The following is a 17,042-nucleotide window of genomic DNA, read 5'->3' on the forward strand; positions in this document are numbered from 1 at the left end:
CTCTCGCTAAGGTCCTGAGGCTTTTGGTCTGTTACCTATAGCAAACTGATCTTCTTGATCATTTAGGCTCTTGACTTTCTCCTTACCTTCTACATTTATGTTAAGATTGCCCTCATTGTCCTCATTTACTTTTTTAGGATTAGGTGCATTATTTCCTTTATTAGTCAACCTACCCCCTTTCTCAGCATCACCATCTTTTTTTCTACCTTGACTAACATTTTGAGTTACTATAAAGATGACAATAGTAGGAATAATTGGTGTAGAGTTTACCAATAGTTTGCATACCTTTTTGTTTATCTTGGGATAGTCCTTACTTGCACTAATATAGGATTTGGATTTAGCAATACCTCTTGTGTTGGCTTGGGTTGTGGAGCTCCATCCTTCTATTCTTGCTTAGTTAACAAAGCTTTTGTTGGTGTAGATTCTTTATTGGTTACAAATTTCACTAGATTTTCCTTTGACTCATCTTCTATTGTTACTGTCTTTATTTTCTCTTTAGCTTGTTGAACCATGCCATCATTGATATCCTCCTAATTTTCAAATCCTATTTGTTCATCTTCTTTTTCCTCATCCTTCTTCTCATACGTAGACATCAATCCATATCTCTTCTTCCATATGGTTTTACTTTCTTCTACTACATGTTCAATTTTGTCTTTTAAAAAAAAGAATTCTCTATCCTTTGGAACAAATTTCTTGGTATAATCTTTCATTGCCTTTGCAATTTATTTCCTACTCAATTTAGGCATAATGGTAGAAAGTACACCTTCTCTAATTTATCTTTCAGTCCTTAGTACAAATTGCCACCTCTCATCCACTTTTACATATAATTCTTAGGAATCGTGTATCCTAACTCCAATCGAGTATATTTGAGCTTACCCATCATATCCATAATTACTTCATCAACTTTTCTCTTATCAACAACATCCAAATTTTCATACTTAATGAAATGAAAACTTGAAAGTCTTTCACTTTCCCTGATGTTGTGACATATCTCATTAATTGTTTGTTGAGGCTTGAGCACTGCAACTCTAAAATCACTTATATATTCTGATTTTGTCTTCTCTTCATCATCCTCTTCATCATTTGAAATTACAAGCCTTCTTCTTGACTTATTAATAGGCTTTCTTGGCTTTGCCTCATCATCATTACTCTTCCTCTTTGTCAAAATCTTCCTCTAAATAGGGTTAGTAGCCTTAGCTACTCCTTTCTTTGGCTCAGTTTCTCTATAGTGGTGGATGCTCTAGTCCTCTTCCTAGTTACTCTCGGTAGTGTAGATGGAGACTTAGTGGATATCTTTAGGGTCTTCTTCACTTGGGGCTCGACAATTACAATTTATTTTCTTTTAGTCTTTTGTGGCTCGACAAATACTATTTCTTTGCCCTTTCCTTTTGCTTCTTCTTCTTCTTCATTGTCATCTTCTTCATCCTCACTACTCATATCCTTACCTTTTCCTTCAGTTATCTATAGAGGCATCTCCTTCTCAGCTCCTTGTCCAAATGCTTTCTCCAAGTTTTCTATCATATTGCTTCTATTCTTGTTTATCTTTGAAGCATTGATTTGCACAATAATCTTCAATTTTTTTCTTTCATACCTATTGAATGGCTCGAAAACCTTATCAACTTGCTCAACCAATAAAGCAATAATTGATGGTGTCACTTCATCAATGCTAACCTCATATGGTAGAGGTCCTAACCATGCAACCCTGGGTATAATTTCTTGTGCATATGTATAATTTGTGTCAAATAATAAGCATATATCATTCTAGTACTAATCAACAATGGATTGAGTTATCCTTATTTGGTTCTTCATCTTTCTCTTAAATTCTTCAAAATATTCATCCATGATTGTCTCAAAATTATCACCCATTGACTAATGAACTCATTTATTTTTTGGGTTACGGGTTTCTTCCTATCCCAAACAACATTACCAATGGTAGGAAATAAAATTCTAAACATAGAAGAAAATACAATCAAAGACCCAAACTTACACAAACTGTTCTTCACTTTTCTTATACTTCCCATGTTTCCAGCGAACTATGTTAGCTAGAGATCTTCGAGGTCATAACTATGATCTTTCTTGATAGTTTTCCATGCCAAATCAATAGTAACATAGGGCATACTATCAGGTCAGCTAGACTGATATAATTTGTGTGCAATGGATCTGACAACAAACACAATCTTTGCATCCTTGATAGTCAAGATTGTCATTCCTCTCTTGTTCCTTTTGGCCATTGTGTTCTCCTCAATCACATATTTTCCTTGGAAATGAATGATCTTCACCGTTTCCATAATCCTCATTAGTCCATCTTCTAACTAGAGTTTCATGTCATGGACACCTTGAAAACCCTTGGAAAGTTTAGGGCATGAGGGAACCCTTTCTCAGCCTATGCTTGTCTTTTAATCTCCCATTTTCACACACCCTCTCATAAGAATTTCTTATTTCAAAATTTCCTATTTCTCTAATTTTGCACATATAACATGATATTACATCATGAATCATAAGAACCCTAGGTGGGATCAATGATAGGGCACCTATAGAATTGAACTCTTCATCACAATATCTAGATATGCTATAAATTTAGGTGGGGGACATGCTTCATTTTTAGCCAATTGAGCAATACTAACCTTCAATTCCATTTTCTTCTCAGTTGTAGATGAACTTGATACCAATCTTTCAACTTAGGTTTTGATCACAATCTTCTACGTCACTTGGCCTCAACACAACTGCACATAATTCACTTCTATCACCGAAGGCACATTCCAAAATTTTCACAAACTTGCTCAAATAGATTAGAAAATACTTCAGTTCAATTCAATCTTAGAAAAATCAAATGAAAAGTGCATAAAATGATTTATAAGATTTACTATATAGCTCAACAAATTAAATTTTAAGGCTTCATTAATACTTTGTACCTTTAGTGGGTGTATAACACCTATCTCAGCCTTTACTAAAAAACTTGACAATCATACCTCCATTTCACTCAACCAATACTAACCATTATGCTCAATCACTTAACGCTTTCAAATGCCACTATTGATACTCGACACCCAAACACATTACTTGGTTCAAACTTCAAATCTATCCTTATGCATCTATTAATATGCTAATTTGGACTTTCATGCATTCAATCTTAGGAACTGATATTGATTTAGAAAATTAAAATATAGTTCCATACATACCTTTTTGTTTAATTTGAGGGTGGGGAATCACCCAACCCATTGGATTGGGTGACCACAACTTAACCATTTGAACTACTACTTCCATTAGATTTGACTCATCTGGTTTCTCGCTTCTTCAATGTTAATCTTTGATTTTACATTACGATCATCAACATTAGGTGTTGGTGCAGGGCTCATAGAGTCTCTTCTTAGATGACCGACCTTCTGATAGTTAAAACATATTGGATCAAAGTTTCTCCAGTTTCCTGAACTCCGTATAGCCTAGCCCAATAGTGTCATGAGGTCTTCTTTGTTCTTTCAACTGTACATCAAGTTGTCTCATAGCCTCTCTTGATCTATTTATCCTTTCAATGATTTCCTTATTCAACTCTTAACTCAATTTTCAATTGATTGTTCTTAGATCTCAAATTTGCAAACTCTTCCACCTTGCTAGTAATTTCATGATTAGCACTTAATAACTGATTGGCCATGTCAAATTGATTGTGAGTTAGCCTTTGTACCTCATTGATTCTCTCATCAAGACTTCTATCAATTTTCCTCTTGTCTTCATCATCCATTACTTTGTCTTCTTCATGCTTTTTCTATCACTCAACCACTTCACATAGCCTTACTAATTATATTGCATGTTCTCTTTGCAGTGCTCTTATTTCTTTATTTAGGATATTGTCCTTCTCTAATAGATCTTCTATTGATGCATCAGTTTTACTAGATTTGCCTTCATCGCATAAGTCTTCAATGCTTCTTATTTGTATCATGTTTAATTTTTCTAGATTGCCATCTCCTTCCTTCTCTTCAAGGATTTCCTTAGTTCCTCCTTTGCAGTCTTGACTTGCTCAAATGCAAGCTTCAAATCAACATTTTGATTCTCAATCACTTTTCCTAGCTTGTAGGCTACCAACTCAATGATCTTTGACTCTCAAGTGTTTATATTTCTTTCTTAAAGAACTCTTCTTTGATGCCAATTGTTGGACATCTAGTGGGAAAGTAAGATACTAAGAGAGGGTGGTGGGGGGGTCAAGGTAGGGGGTGGGGTGAATTAGAATCTATAAAACTTTTACTACTTCAAACATAAACCACATTCAAACTTAGTTCACCACATATACCTCATCAACATGCATCATCACATGGCAACATGTAACATCTAATAACACGAATAACACGTATAAGAAATTGATCAACACATAACACAATATTTGGTAATGCAGAAATCCTCCAAGGTGAAGGTAAACTTGCAGTCGTGACGACACCCACAAAATCTTCACTACTGCGGCAATAAAGTGTGCCTATTAGGGCTACAAAATTTTAACACTTCTAATAAACTACCCTGTGAGGGGTCTTCCCTATTAAGATCTTACAAGATTGTTAAGTCTACCTTGATTAAAGGATTTTAATTGCACAATTAAGTGAGCACTTTGTTAAGAAATTTATATATTCCTGTTAGGATCACTTTGTTAAGAGATTCACCTTGATGCACCTATTAGAATGTAATATTACTTTGATCCTTCTATTTGCACTTGAGTGTTGATGACATATCACCTCTTTCCAATATGTAATCACCTCTCTGTGATTGATATGTAATAACTGCTCTCTACACTACTCAGTTGTCTTATTTCACAACTTGCTAATTCACCCTATCTTTACACACATGCAATCCTTCAACTCTGAATAACAAAATTCTGACTTGGAATTGTGCTTAAATAACTATCTTAGAAGTTTCTAGATCTCAAGCAATGATCTAGATTCATCCTTTTTCCTACTTAGTCCTTCTAATTTTTTGATTGGTTGATCTCATTGCATAGGGATTAATTATCCACATTTATAGGCCTAATTGCCTCCATGATTAACTACTCAATGATAAAAAATTGTCTCCAAATCGAAAAAAATGGGTTACATAAGAGAATTTGTGCCATTCCAAATTTATATAAAAAAACTATCTAACTCAACACATATACCTTTTTGATGCTTAGTCATGCTTTATCTTCATGTTTTCCCTAAGTACATTATGTCCCCAGCTTCTATTGTATTGCTCGACATCTATATCACTCAGCTCATGTGTTGCTTCTTGTATAACTCGACAACCATTGTATACTCAACAACTATTAATTTTCTTGACAGGCACTACTCCTTGACAACAACTAAATATATACACTTCTTCTTTACACAACTCAACCTATATAGAGTAGCTCGATCATAGTGATGACCAATCAACTTTGCTTTGGAAATGACTAAGCCTTTTGCATAACTAACATTGGTATGATTTCCTTTTAGGGTCAACAATTTCTTAATCAAAGGTGGAACCTAAATGTAAAATAGTGATATATATATATATATATATATATATATATATATATATAATTTTATTTTTTATTTTTTGTAAATTAATTTATACATCATCAATCTACATACAATTCTTTTGAAGTTTAAAAAATAGAATTTTTGAAAAAAGTGAAATTTTGATCAAATTATGGTGTCCGTATATGAGAGGTTTTAAAAATGAGCTTAATAGCTTATTAAAAATTAATAAAAAAATATTCAATAAAAAATTCAGGAAAAACATTCTTATTAATCTTTAGTGTTCTAGGTAACTTCCTTTAAAATGATTTTTTTTAAAAATCATTTATTTGTGTCAAATTATGGTGTTCGTACACAAGTGTGGCATGGTCCTAAAACAAACATTTTGAAAAAGTGGGTTTTAAAGACACGTACCAAAACAAAATTCGGTCAAATGGGTATTCAAATAAATTACATATTAAAAAGTAGACTCCAAACACTACAATTTTTATTAGTGAAGCTTTTGATATTCAATCTCTAAGTGCCTCAAATTTTGACATTAGTTGACAAGAAATTCTAAAAATAGGAAAAATACTTCCACTTTTTCCCCAAAAGTGAGACCCAAATTTTATTCACACTTGGGAAGATTTACCGACCCATTTTTGCCTCAACTACCTAAATCATGAGTTTTTTTGATCTAGTATCAGTACTGCCTCTAAATATTCTTCACAAGCTTGACATCCACTTTGTCAAGCCATTGTGAAAGGATTGATGATGGGTTTCCAAGCCCTAACTTTTGCAACTACAAGCCCCTCATGGTTGTCATTGATTTGTTGCTCACTTGACTATGGCTCCCACTTTGAATCTTCAGTGGTATTTGTAGTCTTACCAATCCATATTGTAACATAAATTTCACATTATTTGGATTGTCATTGTTGAGTCAAATGTTGCCCACTTTGCTTGGTGTTTTCTTTTCCAAAGCTTGTCATTGGGTCCTCGCCTTTAATATTTGGGGGTGCTAGATAACCATTGTCCAACTTAGGACTTTTATAAATGTTTCTAGCATTGCAGTTTAGATCAACATTTGGGTTTGGATTAATGCTTTTAAGAGCCAAAACCCTTCTCTTGGCATATGAATTTTCTGGGAGATTCTCCTAGGATTTTGTACAATTTCACACAAATATGGTATGCTTTCAGGATAAAAATGTAGTGATATTTGTTCAAAACTCTCTTAATATACCTATTTGTTTGAATGATACAACATATTTCTAATAATGTTATGATGCAAATTCAAGTGCAAACAAATAAATTTTGGCGATTGAAGTGGCCCACTTGCAAGAGTTACTTCAATATTGGGGCAATACCCCTTGTATGGTTGCCAAAGTCCCACTAGACCCTTGTATTTTCAGTGACCATTTGTTGCCTTGTAGTCAATGAAGCAGTCGTAGTTCCCTAGCACCCTGTTCCTACATGTCGCTTTCCAAGACCCCTCGATGTCATTATGGTGGGGGAAGAGACTTCAAGTTCACTGCTTTGCCTCTCTTCCATAGAGCAATCCATCTTTTGGGTGGCCTGCAAGTGATGTTAACTCTTTGACTCGTGGTGGTTTTGGTAGGCCAACTTTTGATGGTGATTTTGAATGACCCACTTCCTCTAAGTGGCTACCTCAACTTTCCTTGCCCTTTTATGTAGTCAGGAAGGAGAGAAACAAAGAGGAAGAAATAAGAGAAGATGGGTGGTCTACTTCAAACCTTGATCTTGAGTTCACTAATGTATGAAGGAAAAAGATGACATAGGTATGCCACCTCCATCGACCACTGCTTTAGCTACTTAGAAGTTGGTTAGTTTAATTTAGCTTTTGAACTCTGTCTACATTATTGTTTTGTTTCTATTTCTACTAGTTTTCTATGGAATGATAAAGTGACTCTTAAGAAGTAGCCATCTAGTTTATTGGTTGAGCGTGAGGTTGTGGCTTACCCCCATGGTCTCAAGTTCAAGACTACCCAAGGTCTGCTTGGTGTGTGTGTGTGCTATGGGTGTGTTCACGTGCCCCAAGGGATATTAGTTTCACCCCACTCACCCCATAACAGACTGCTCATAGGTAGTGGATATACCCCTTGATTATTTAGAAAAAGAAAGTGATGATATGACAACCTAATTATTTTTAATAGAATAGTGTGCTATAAACAAATTGCTTAACACTATTAAAAATGTTTACTACAAATGCCCTATTCATATAGGGAAAAAAAAAAAAAAAAACATCAACGAAAAAACAAAATATATAGGGGAGAAGACCTGAAACTTGAGCATGTATGAATAGTTGTGACGGTTGTTAAGAATCTTTGATTCAATAATAATATCAATATGAGTCTATTGATTGATCAAAAAAATATAGATTTTTAGCCATTTAATTGTCTATATTTATATGAAATGAAATCATTAAACAATTATGATGCATAATCATTAAATTACTCAAATTCAAATAGTTTCTGGACAAGGTACATTATTTGTTTACTTCATATTAAACATTTTAAAGACTTTGTTTGCATAAATCAAATTGCATTTTACTTAGCATAAAGAAAGAGTACAAAATATTGTATATAAAATTGTATACTTATTGCTAAGTAGTTGTCCAAACACATGGACAAGACATAAAACATTATCTATTCCAGAAGTAATAACAGTTGTAGACCTGTTCAACTTCTAATGCCATTACAATACAAATAAAAAAACATTTTTGTTGTCACTCATCTAATCTGTCACAATTTTCTATAATAAACGTTGAACTTGGAGTCTTTGATAAGCAAGATTGGAGACTTTGACAACCCCATCTTAGTACCTGCATCATAAATACAGAGAGGTCTGAGCTCACAAAACCATTCAAATCAAACAATGTTCCATGATAAATGTTGAACTTGAGAGTCTCCGAGAAACAAAATTGGAGTGTTTGACAAGCCAAATGGAGTACCTTCATCATAACTATGGAATGGTCTAAACTCACCAATCCATTCAAATCAAACAATTAATGTTAAACAACTCACTATTTGCTCCTTGAACCACTTCATCATTTATCGGCCAATGAAAACTCAGAGTTTCAAAGCCACGGATCAACCAATTTTGAACATCTAAATCTAATCACACACTTTTAAGGGAAAGCTAGCAAAATACCAGTTTGAAATTCAATTTGTTGGAGGGAGAATTTATCTATTAATATGATATACTATGAAAAAGTCCTTTTACAATTCTGATTACATTCTCTGTGAGCACATAATATTGGCATTGATATTATCTATGTGAGCACAAAATACTGGGGGTTGCATAGAAGAGAATATTAGACTATTGAGGATATCAAAAGGCTTAATCCAGGTATTTTCCCATAAAGGCCTATCATCTTTATGTTATAATCCTTGTAAGACACTCACAATGTAAAATCTGTCATAATTCATACTCCTATCCGACTCCATACTTCAAACGGTATTTCAATTATTGTTAATATAACATGCTATTGTTTGTGGGGAAAAACAATCAATAATAGAATTTTATTCTTATTGCTGCTATAAATGTTGCTTCTAGAAATTTTATCTGAAAAGAATAACAAAAAAATGCTATTATTGTTGCAATGTTTTATCTCCCAAGAATAACAACATACTAGGATGAATGATCCATTATTTGCATTGATATTACTAATCTTGTTTGTATTTTAATTTAAAATTGTCTGTATTACTAATTTATTTGTATCCCAAGTTAAGAATGGTTTTGATTACATTTGATTGTAGGAAAAACACCAAAGTTCTGATTGCATTGTATGCAGCTTAACATTTAGGACTGAACTTCTCTATTCAAGATTGTTTTATGCAGGTTAACATTTGATGTTTCTTTGTTCAGACATTATGATAGTAGGAAGAGAACAAGCAAACAAACAATCCAAAAATTAAGAACTTGTTATCCATGTGGTGTTAAGTTGCATGTGGTTGAGTCTGATGATGGTGACAATTCAGCTAGCCCTACTGTTGACAGCATAGATTGCAATCTTGTTGCCAATTCAACCAACCCCACTCCTGATGACATAGATTGCAATCTTAGAGATAATGTTGATGTTGTTGTAAAACCTTCTGAAGATAACAAAAAAAGAAAAGGTTCCATGGCAATCAGTGGACAGAGGAGGAGATGGAAGGTGCCATTCAAGATGTTGAAGACAATTCTTTTTCCATAAGAGGAGCAGCTAAAAAGTGGGGGATTCTTGAAAGTAGCTTAACATATTGCCTATCAGGACTCGCAACAAAAAAAACAAAGGGACCACCAACAATTCTATCTTTGGAAGAAGAGATGGAGGTTGTTCAGTGGTGTAAAGATTTAGCTCAGCTTGGTCGTGGATTGGAGGTAATTCAGCTCAAATCACATGTGGCTCAGATTTGTCAAACAAGGCCAAATCCATTCAAGAATGGCTTACCAGGGAGGTCATGGTGGGTGGGATTCCATAAACGCCATCCATATTTGACAATAAGGACTACAGAGGGTCTAGATAGGGATAGAGTAGTGATGCTACGACCAAGTATTGTTGCAAATTTTTATGATAATTTAACATAGTTGTATAATGGTAATCACTATAAACCAAGTCACATATGGAATTGTGATGAAACAGGGGTCCAAGTAGGCAAAATTTGTGGGATATGGGTGATTGCAAAGATGGGTTGTAGAAGTGTGCCCCAAGTCTTATCTAAAAGCCGTGAATGGATAACCATTATGTGTTGTGTAAATGTAGCTAGTCACAACATACCAGGTTTCTATCTTTTCAAAGAAAAAAGAACACTTAGAAATTACATTGCTAAATGTGAACCAGGAGCTTGCATGGCAGAACAACCACATGCTTGGATGACGAAAGAATTATTCTTAAATTGTTTGCATCATTTTTATAGGTCTGTACTAGGTGGTTCTTCATCCAAAAATAGGCATCTCCTCATATTTGATGGGCATGGAAGCCATATTGCCTTTGCAACAATTCAAGAGGCAAGGTCTCTAGGCATATATCTTATTACATTGTCTTGTCACACTAGTCATAAACTAAAACCATTAGATATAAGTGTTTTCTCTCCATTCAAGAAATATTTCAAATCTGAAAGGTCAAAATGGATGGCCAAACATCCACACATAGAGATAAGGAGAACAAAATTGGTAGAACTTGCAAGCAAAGCTTTCAAACATGCCCTTGTGTCTAACAACATAAAGGTTGGTTTTCAAAGGACTAAAATTTGACCTTTGGATAGAGATGCACTTTGTAATGACACGAAGCCAAGTGATGCATTCAATTTAGAAGATCAAAACGATGTTGGAGGCATTGCAAGCATCTTAAGGATAGTTGGTTATGAAGATGATGCTATTGAACAATGCTTGGCACAGATGACAAAAGAACATACAAATGATATAAATGAAAATATAAATTCACCAACAGATGATGTATCTTCACCAACACATGTCAGCCAGACACAATATGAAAGTGACTTACATGATGAAATGGCTCTTCCAACACAATTTGATACACCTAACTAGGTTAAAGAAGGAGCAAAGGACTTGGGAGTGCAGATTGATTTCCAAAATGAAGATGTTTCATTGAGAATGCCATCTCCACCTCCACTGCCAACATCAGAAATGATTCATTATTATGCAGAAACAACAGATTGGGACACTTCAAATTTGGAACATATTGCAGATCAGGATGGCCAAGTGCAACGTAATCTAGATGCAATAAATACATCTACAGCTTTTGAGACAGAAGATGAACAAATGTTATGTAGTAAGGGATCATTACAATTTTTCTTAAAGCTACCAGTTGAGAGGGTTACAAAGAGATCCATTCCTTTCGATAATACTACTCTTAGACTGGATAGGAGATCCCAAATACTGGCATCTAATGAGTACATAATATTGCAAGAGCAGCAAGAAGCAAAGAAGGTTGAACTTGAAGAGTTAAAAGAAAGGAAGAAAAAATAATTGGAAGAAAAGAAGATCAATCAAATTGAGATTAGAAAAAGGAAACATGAGAAGAAGCTTGAAAGACAAATAATAAAAGAGAGGAAGCAAGAGGAGAGGGAGAAACAAAAAAAGGAGAAAGAGTTGAAAAAGAATGAAAGACAAGAATGTGGAAAAGGTAAGATATTAGTCAAGCAGATGATCATATGACATGGACTTGGAATTGTTGGAGCTGTTGTTGGAGAGGGCAGTACTTGATAACGCCTTTGCCTGAACATCGTCTAATTTTAAGAGACATGTTGGACAATATACCCCAAGAGAGTAATCCATTAACATCTTTGCTTGAACAACATCAATTTGCAAGTCTCCATAGTACTCCCACAATCCCCCTACCTAAACATCATCAGATTTTGAGAGATATGTACAACATTTTGACCCCTACCTATGTTGCCCTTCAAAACATCCAAGCTACTGCTAGCCATAGTCCCCCTCACTCTCCAATCAAACAACTCAAATTTGTTGGATTGTTAGATGAAAACATATTTGGCCATACAACTCCTATTACCCCACAGGTTGACTACTATAGTGCAAACAATCCTATAACAGATAGTCCTATGGAGACACCTGAACCTTTCCCTGGCTTTATGTTGAACTAAATATTTTCCTTATCCTGTTAGCTATCTAATCTTTCTTAGACCATGCTAATTTTCCAAATCCACAAGTTGGTCATTTTGTAATATCAGTGGTTGACTTATCTACTGCAAACAATCATATAAAAGGTAGTACTATGAAGCTGCCAAAACCCTTCCCTGACTTTATGGCAAGCTGATCATTCTATAATTACAATAGCTGATAAATTTGTAATTCCAGTAGTTGACCATGCTGATTTTCCAATTCCAGTAGCTGGTCAGTTTGCAATATCAATGTGCACAGATATATGAATCTGCATATTGTTATTTAAATGTTATTCCAAATATAAATGTGAAGAATTATATGTTGCATACTATGCTTGCACTGAGTCAAATTTTGAGTTTTTCTAGATGTCACTTGAATTTTGTATTTTAATTTCTGCTATACAAATGTATACTGCACACACACACACACACATATACATATACATATACATACATACATATACATATATACATATACATATACATACATACATATATATATATATATATATATATATACACATGCATACATACATACATACATACATATATGAATATATACATAATATAATATCAATTTCTTCCCACAAACTCCTCTGGATTTTTTCTAGCACAAACTCTGCTGCATTTTTTCCAAAAACTTTGTACATAAACAAATGCATACCACAAATTGTGTACATAAGAATTAAAAACACATTGTTTGAAAAAAATGGATAGCTCATTGCCCAATAAGGTCCAAGAAAGACCTTACCTACTCAAGATTTAGCAAATCCCCTGAAGTAATGTTGTGTCGACTAACACATTTGCAAAAAAAAATGTCTCCTTTAAAATTCCTCTACCAAAACTTGCAAACATTATCCATCAAGATATTTTAAGGAATGTTAACAGCTCCAATCCTTGAACAATAAGTAAAAGTACATATTTCTTTCTATTTTCTCGACCACCAGTAATCTTGCTTATCTGTAGTTGAACTTCTCACAATGTCCAAAGCCATACTGCAAAACTAATCCAAACAAACTCCTTGAAAAACATGAGAAAATTATGTTAGTAGCTCCGATTTTCCTCAAATAAACTCTCCAGTACAAACAAAGAAGCCCCCTCTCAAATTTGAAGTGCAAATTAAACCCTCTTGAAGATGAGGTCTCCTATTTCTAACGTCACAGATAAATCAAAATTGTTACCCAGAAAATAAATAAATAAGAAAGTAATCTTTACCAATTTTAAAACATAAATTTGAAAGACTATGGTATTTGAAATCCTTCATAAAATTTGACTAAGCAAGGAGTATTTGAAACCAGACCCTCAACAATTTTTAATGCATACCAACAACGTCTGAGATCCGTCGATGTGAAGGACCGAAAGCCCTGACAGGAGCGACGGTGAGGAGGCCGCTGTGATTCATGTGCGAGCAAAGTGTTAACACAATATATACGCCAGGAACACGTGAGTGAGCACATATATAAACCCTACTGAAAACCCTTGCCGCATTCTGAAAAACAAATGCATCTTCCACATTCACTCTAACTCACCTGCGAGGCCATGGAACGACTCATGGCAATGACCGATCCAGAAGGCATCGCTCGGAAATGACGAGTGGTTGCAAAAAACATTGTCTTTGGTAAAAAGATTTTAGGGTTAGGTCCACCGCCATAAATAATTAGGTTTAATGTAATTATTTATTAGTTTTAAAAAAGTTAATTTATTATATTTATTGTTTAATAATTAGATAGGTTGTGATTAAATAAAGCATATAATCATATAAATATTAATGTTCTAATTTACTTGTAATGAATATTATATGTTCATATTAAACTTATATATAAAAAATGTAGCATCAGATAATGTACAAGTATTGGGGCAAAGCAATCTAAATATCGGGGTTGAGAATTGACCACGATAGGTAGGGGGTTCGAAAAATGAGATTATGAACACTTTTTAGTACGACGCATATGAACAATACCAATGAGAATTGACTACAATAGGTAGGGGGTTCGAAAAATGAGATTATGAACAGTTTTTAGTACGACGCATACGAACGATACCAATGAGAATTGACTACGATAGATAAGGGGTTCGAAAAATGAGATTATGAACACTTTTTAGTATGACGCATACAAACGATACCAATTTTGATGGCAATGAGTCGAAACCTTAGTTATAAGTAATTAACTAGCTGATGAAGATGTTTAAAAAAATATTCAACCATTTTTTTAATAGTTACAATAGATTTTAAGAGTGTCCAAGTTAAGAAGCACGACTACCAGATCCTCTCCCCTACATCACATCTCTTAAATGTTAAAAGTTGGAATAAGTGATAGACATGCGAAGGTGCGTAGGCCATATTCCTTTGTGAAATTGACGGTGGAAAGAAATTGAAGAGACCGCTGTTTGTTAGGCCTACGGTCCCATCAAAGCTCATCTAGTCTTCTTCCCCTATTATAAATCTGCCATTTAACACCCCCGACAATCATCACCCCAACGTGCCGAGGTCGAATTGCAATGCACTCAATCACGACCAACACGTCGCGAGTTCGAATCGCAATGGGCTCTTCCACCCTCTTCTCCCTCTTCATCACTGCCGCAATTCTGCTGCCCGCCGCGGCAGCATCAAATCCCAATTGCAGCGAATTCGTCACATCCTCCTGCAAAATGACGCCTCATCCCTCCATCTGCCTGGACGCTCTCTGCCCTTACTCGTGTTTTCTGCAAGCCAAGAAACCCCAGAAGCAGAAGAAGGAGCTCGTCAAGGCGGCCGTCAATGTCACGCTTCGGAACGCCCGATATATGAGGACCTGGGCCGTCAAAATCTCCCGCGGGAGCCTAAATGGAACGGAAAGGGGTGCGCTGAAGGATTGCGTGGAGAATTTGGGTGATACGGTACTTCAGATCCATGACTCGATGAAGGAGCTGAAGCATCTGAGGAACGGAACTTTCAAATTTCAGATGAGTAATGTGCAGACATGGATGAGCGCCGCCCTGACGAATGAGGACAGCTGCCTTGATGGATTCGGAGGGGTTCCTGACAGTAGTAGGGTTAAAAAGCTCGTGAAAGGGAAGGTAAATTATGGCGAGAACTTGATGAGCAATTCGCTTTCTTTGATCAATTGGCTCGCTAACAGTGGAGGATATAGAAAATTTCGACTGTGGCGAGGAAGACATGCTGTTTAGGGTTTCTGTTCTTAACTGGTCTTTCTGTACCGGCGAGGAATAACTTCATTTTTTAGGGTTGAATTTGGGGTGAAATTTGAAGGGATGCACATTGCACAAAGAAAGCACTTGAGAGTCGCAGTGCATTTTATTTAGGGTAGAATGAATGACTCCATTTTTAGGGTTGAATTTGTTTTGGGGAAATTTTAAGGGATGCACATAGTACAAAAGGGAGACTGCACTTGGGTGAATTGAAGTGCATTTTTCTTTTCTTTTTGCTTCTGTATTTAGGATTCAACTGACTCTGTAGTTCTGATTCGTTACCCTTTTGAATGGTTGTAACTGTTCCATCTGTGTGAATGCATTTTATTATTATTAATGATCAGTAAAAATTCTTTGCTCACTACTCCTTGATGCTGATGTTGATGAGAATATTAGGGACATTTGTGATTTGACAAAAAAGAAAAGAAAATAACTAAAATCTTCTTGTTCCTGTCATAGGATTCAACTAACTAAAATCTTCTTGATCCTGTCATAGGATTCAACTGACTCTGTTCTTCTGATTCATAACCATTTTGAATGGTTTTAACCGTTTCATTTGTGTGAATTACTTTTTCAACTATTATTGATCAGTAAAAATTGTTTGCTCAGTGCTCCTTGAAGCTGATACATTTCTGGTTTGATTAAAAGAAAATCTTCTTGTAGCTGCTATAAACTCAACGAAATTCATTTCACTGCTAAATTTTCAGCTGATAACAAAATATTCCCAACAACTGGGATGGTGCAAACTAGAAATCTAACTTTATCACAGTCGACGACTAGAACAGATTAGACCATTAATCAATGGATAAGAAAATTTAATTCGAACTGTAAAAAATGTAAGTCACTGAGTTAAAATAAAGGTCATGATTAGATGCAATTATGCAAATCTGCTGCGTAATCAGCCTCGAAGTGCTGAAGATAAAACCAGATGATTAATGTACTTTTACGATTATGATTCCACTTAACAATAACAGCTGTTTTCCTCCATCGAATCTTGTACATCACAACGTTCCATTTTCATGTATATTTTGTTTTGGCTGTAGAAGCCAAGGGCAAGAATATCTTGTCGTTCTTATTGTTGTTTCTGTGTCTTTTTAGCAGAGAAGGAAAAGTTCATTTTTATAATTTTTTTATTATAAAAATCTTTCAGAACTTTATAATATATCAAAATTGTCTGATTCTGAGTATTGATGCAAAAGGAATATACACAATAATATAGCACAAATATTCTTGTGTAAGGAACGAGATAACCTAGATTAAGGTTGATGACAATAGAGAAAGAATACAATCCTAGGCTTGGGTGACGAGGGTTTTTGTGTAGGAGGCATAATCTGACAAGAGGCACATGGAAGTTTTCTTTTCCTATTGCAGGTAGACCCATTATATATGGCTTATGAAAAGTTGGTGGCAATTTTTTACGCATTTTTATGGTTTGATTGATAGAAGGCACTTTAGTATACCCATGGAATCAATATTCATGGCTTGATTGATGGTACAGATCTTTCTCACTACCTTTATTTCATGCAAATTGAGACTTTCTTGAAGTTTTCAAAAGTGCTTTATTAAATGTTCCACTCACTTTCTAGACCTAAATTTTTTGTAAGCTTGTTTTGTATTAAGGTTTTTATTATATTAATGATCATAGAATGAGGATAGATGATTACAAGTGTCGGCTAAAAAGGCCTAGATAATAATAATAAAATAATAAAAATTATTTATTTGATAATGGGTCATATAGAACTTTAAGAATGTTGTGGTGGTG

General features: G+C 34.8%; 1 protein-coding gene and 1 long non-coding RNA gene across 3 annotated transcripts; one reads left to right on the plus strand and one right to left on the minus strand.

The window, feature by feature from the left end:
* Window positions 1–12,893: 12,893 nt before the first annotated feature.
* Window positions 12,894–13,725, minus strand: LOC149576557 (uncharacterized). 2 transcript variants are annotated; one of them, XR_016361418.1, is made up of 3 exons: window positions 13,621–13,725; window positions 13,415–13,482; window positions 12,894–13,111 (listed from the first exon to the last, which is right to left on the minus strand). It is a non-coding gene; the product is annotated as an uncharacterized LOC149576557 (long non-coding RNA). The 2 variants fall into 2 exon arrangements; XR_016361414.1 differs by lacking the exon at window positions 12,894–13,111 and having other exon boundaries at window positions 13,324–13,482.
* Window positions 13,726–14,538: 813 nt separating this feature from the next.
* On the plus strand, window positions 14,539–15,641 carry LOC149576558 (21 kDa protein-like). Its single transcript, XM_089817828.1, has one exon. The coding sequence runs from the start codon at window positions 14,591–14,593 to the stop codon at window positions 15,257–15,259; it is 669 nt and encodes a 222-aa protein (XP_089673954.1). The 5' UTR covers window positions 14,539–14,590; the 3' UTR covers window positions 15,260–15,641.
* The last annotated feature ends 1,401 nt before the right edge of the window (window positions 15,642–17,042 follow it).

This window comes from Cupressus sempervirens, chromosome 1, assembly GCF_028749045.1.
Source record: "Cupressus sempervirens isolate cs-2001-9-10 chromosome 1, ASM2874904v1, whole genome shotgun sequence".
NCBI lineage: Eukaryota > Viridiplantae > Streptophyta > Pinopsida > Cupressales > Cupressaceae > Cupressus > Cupressus sempervirens.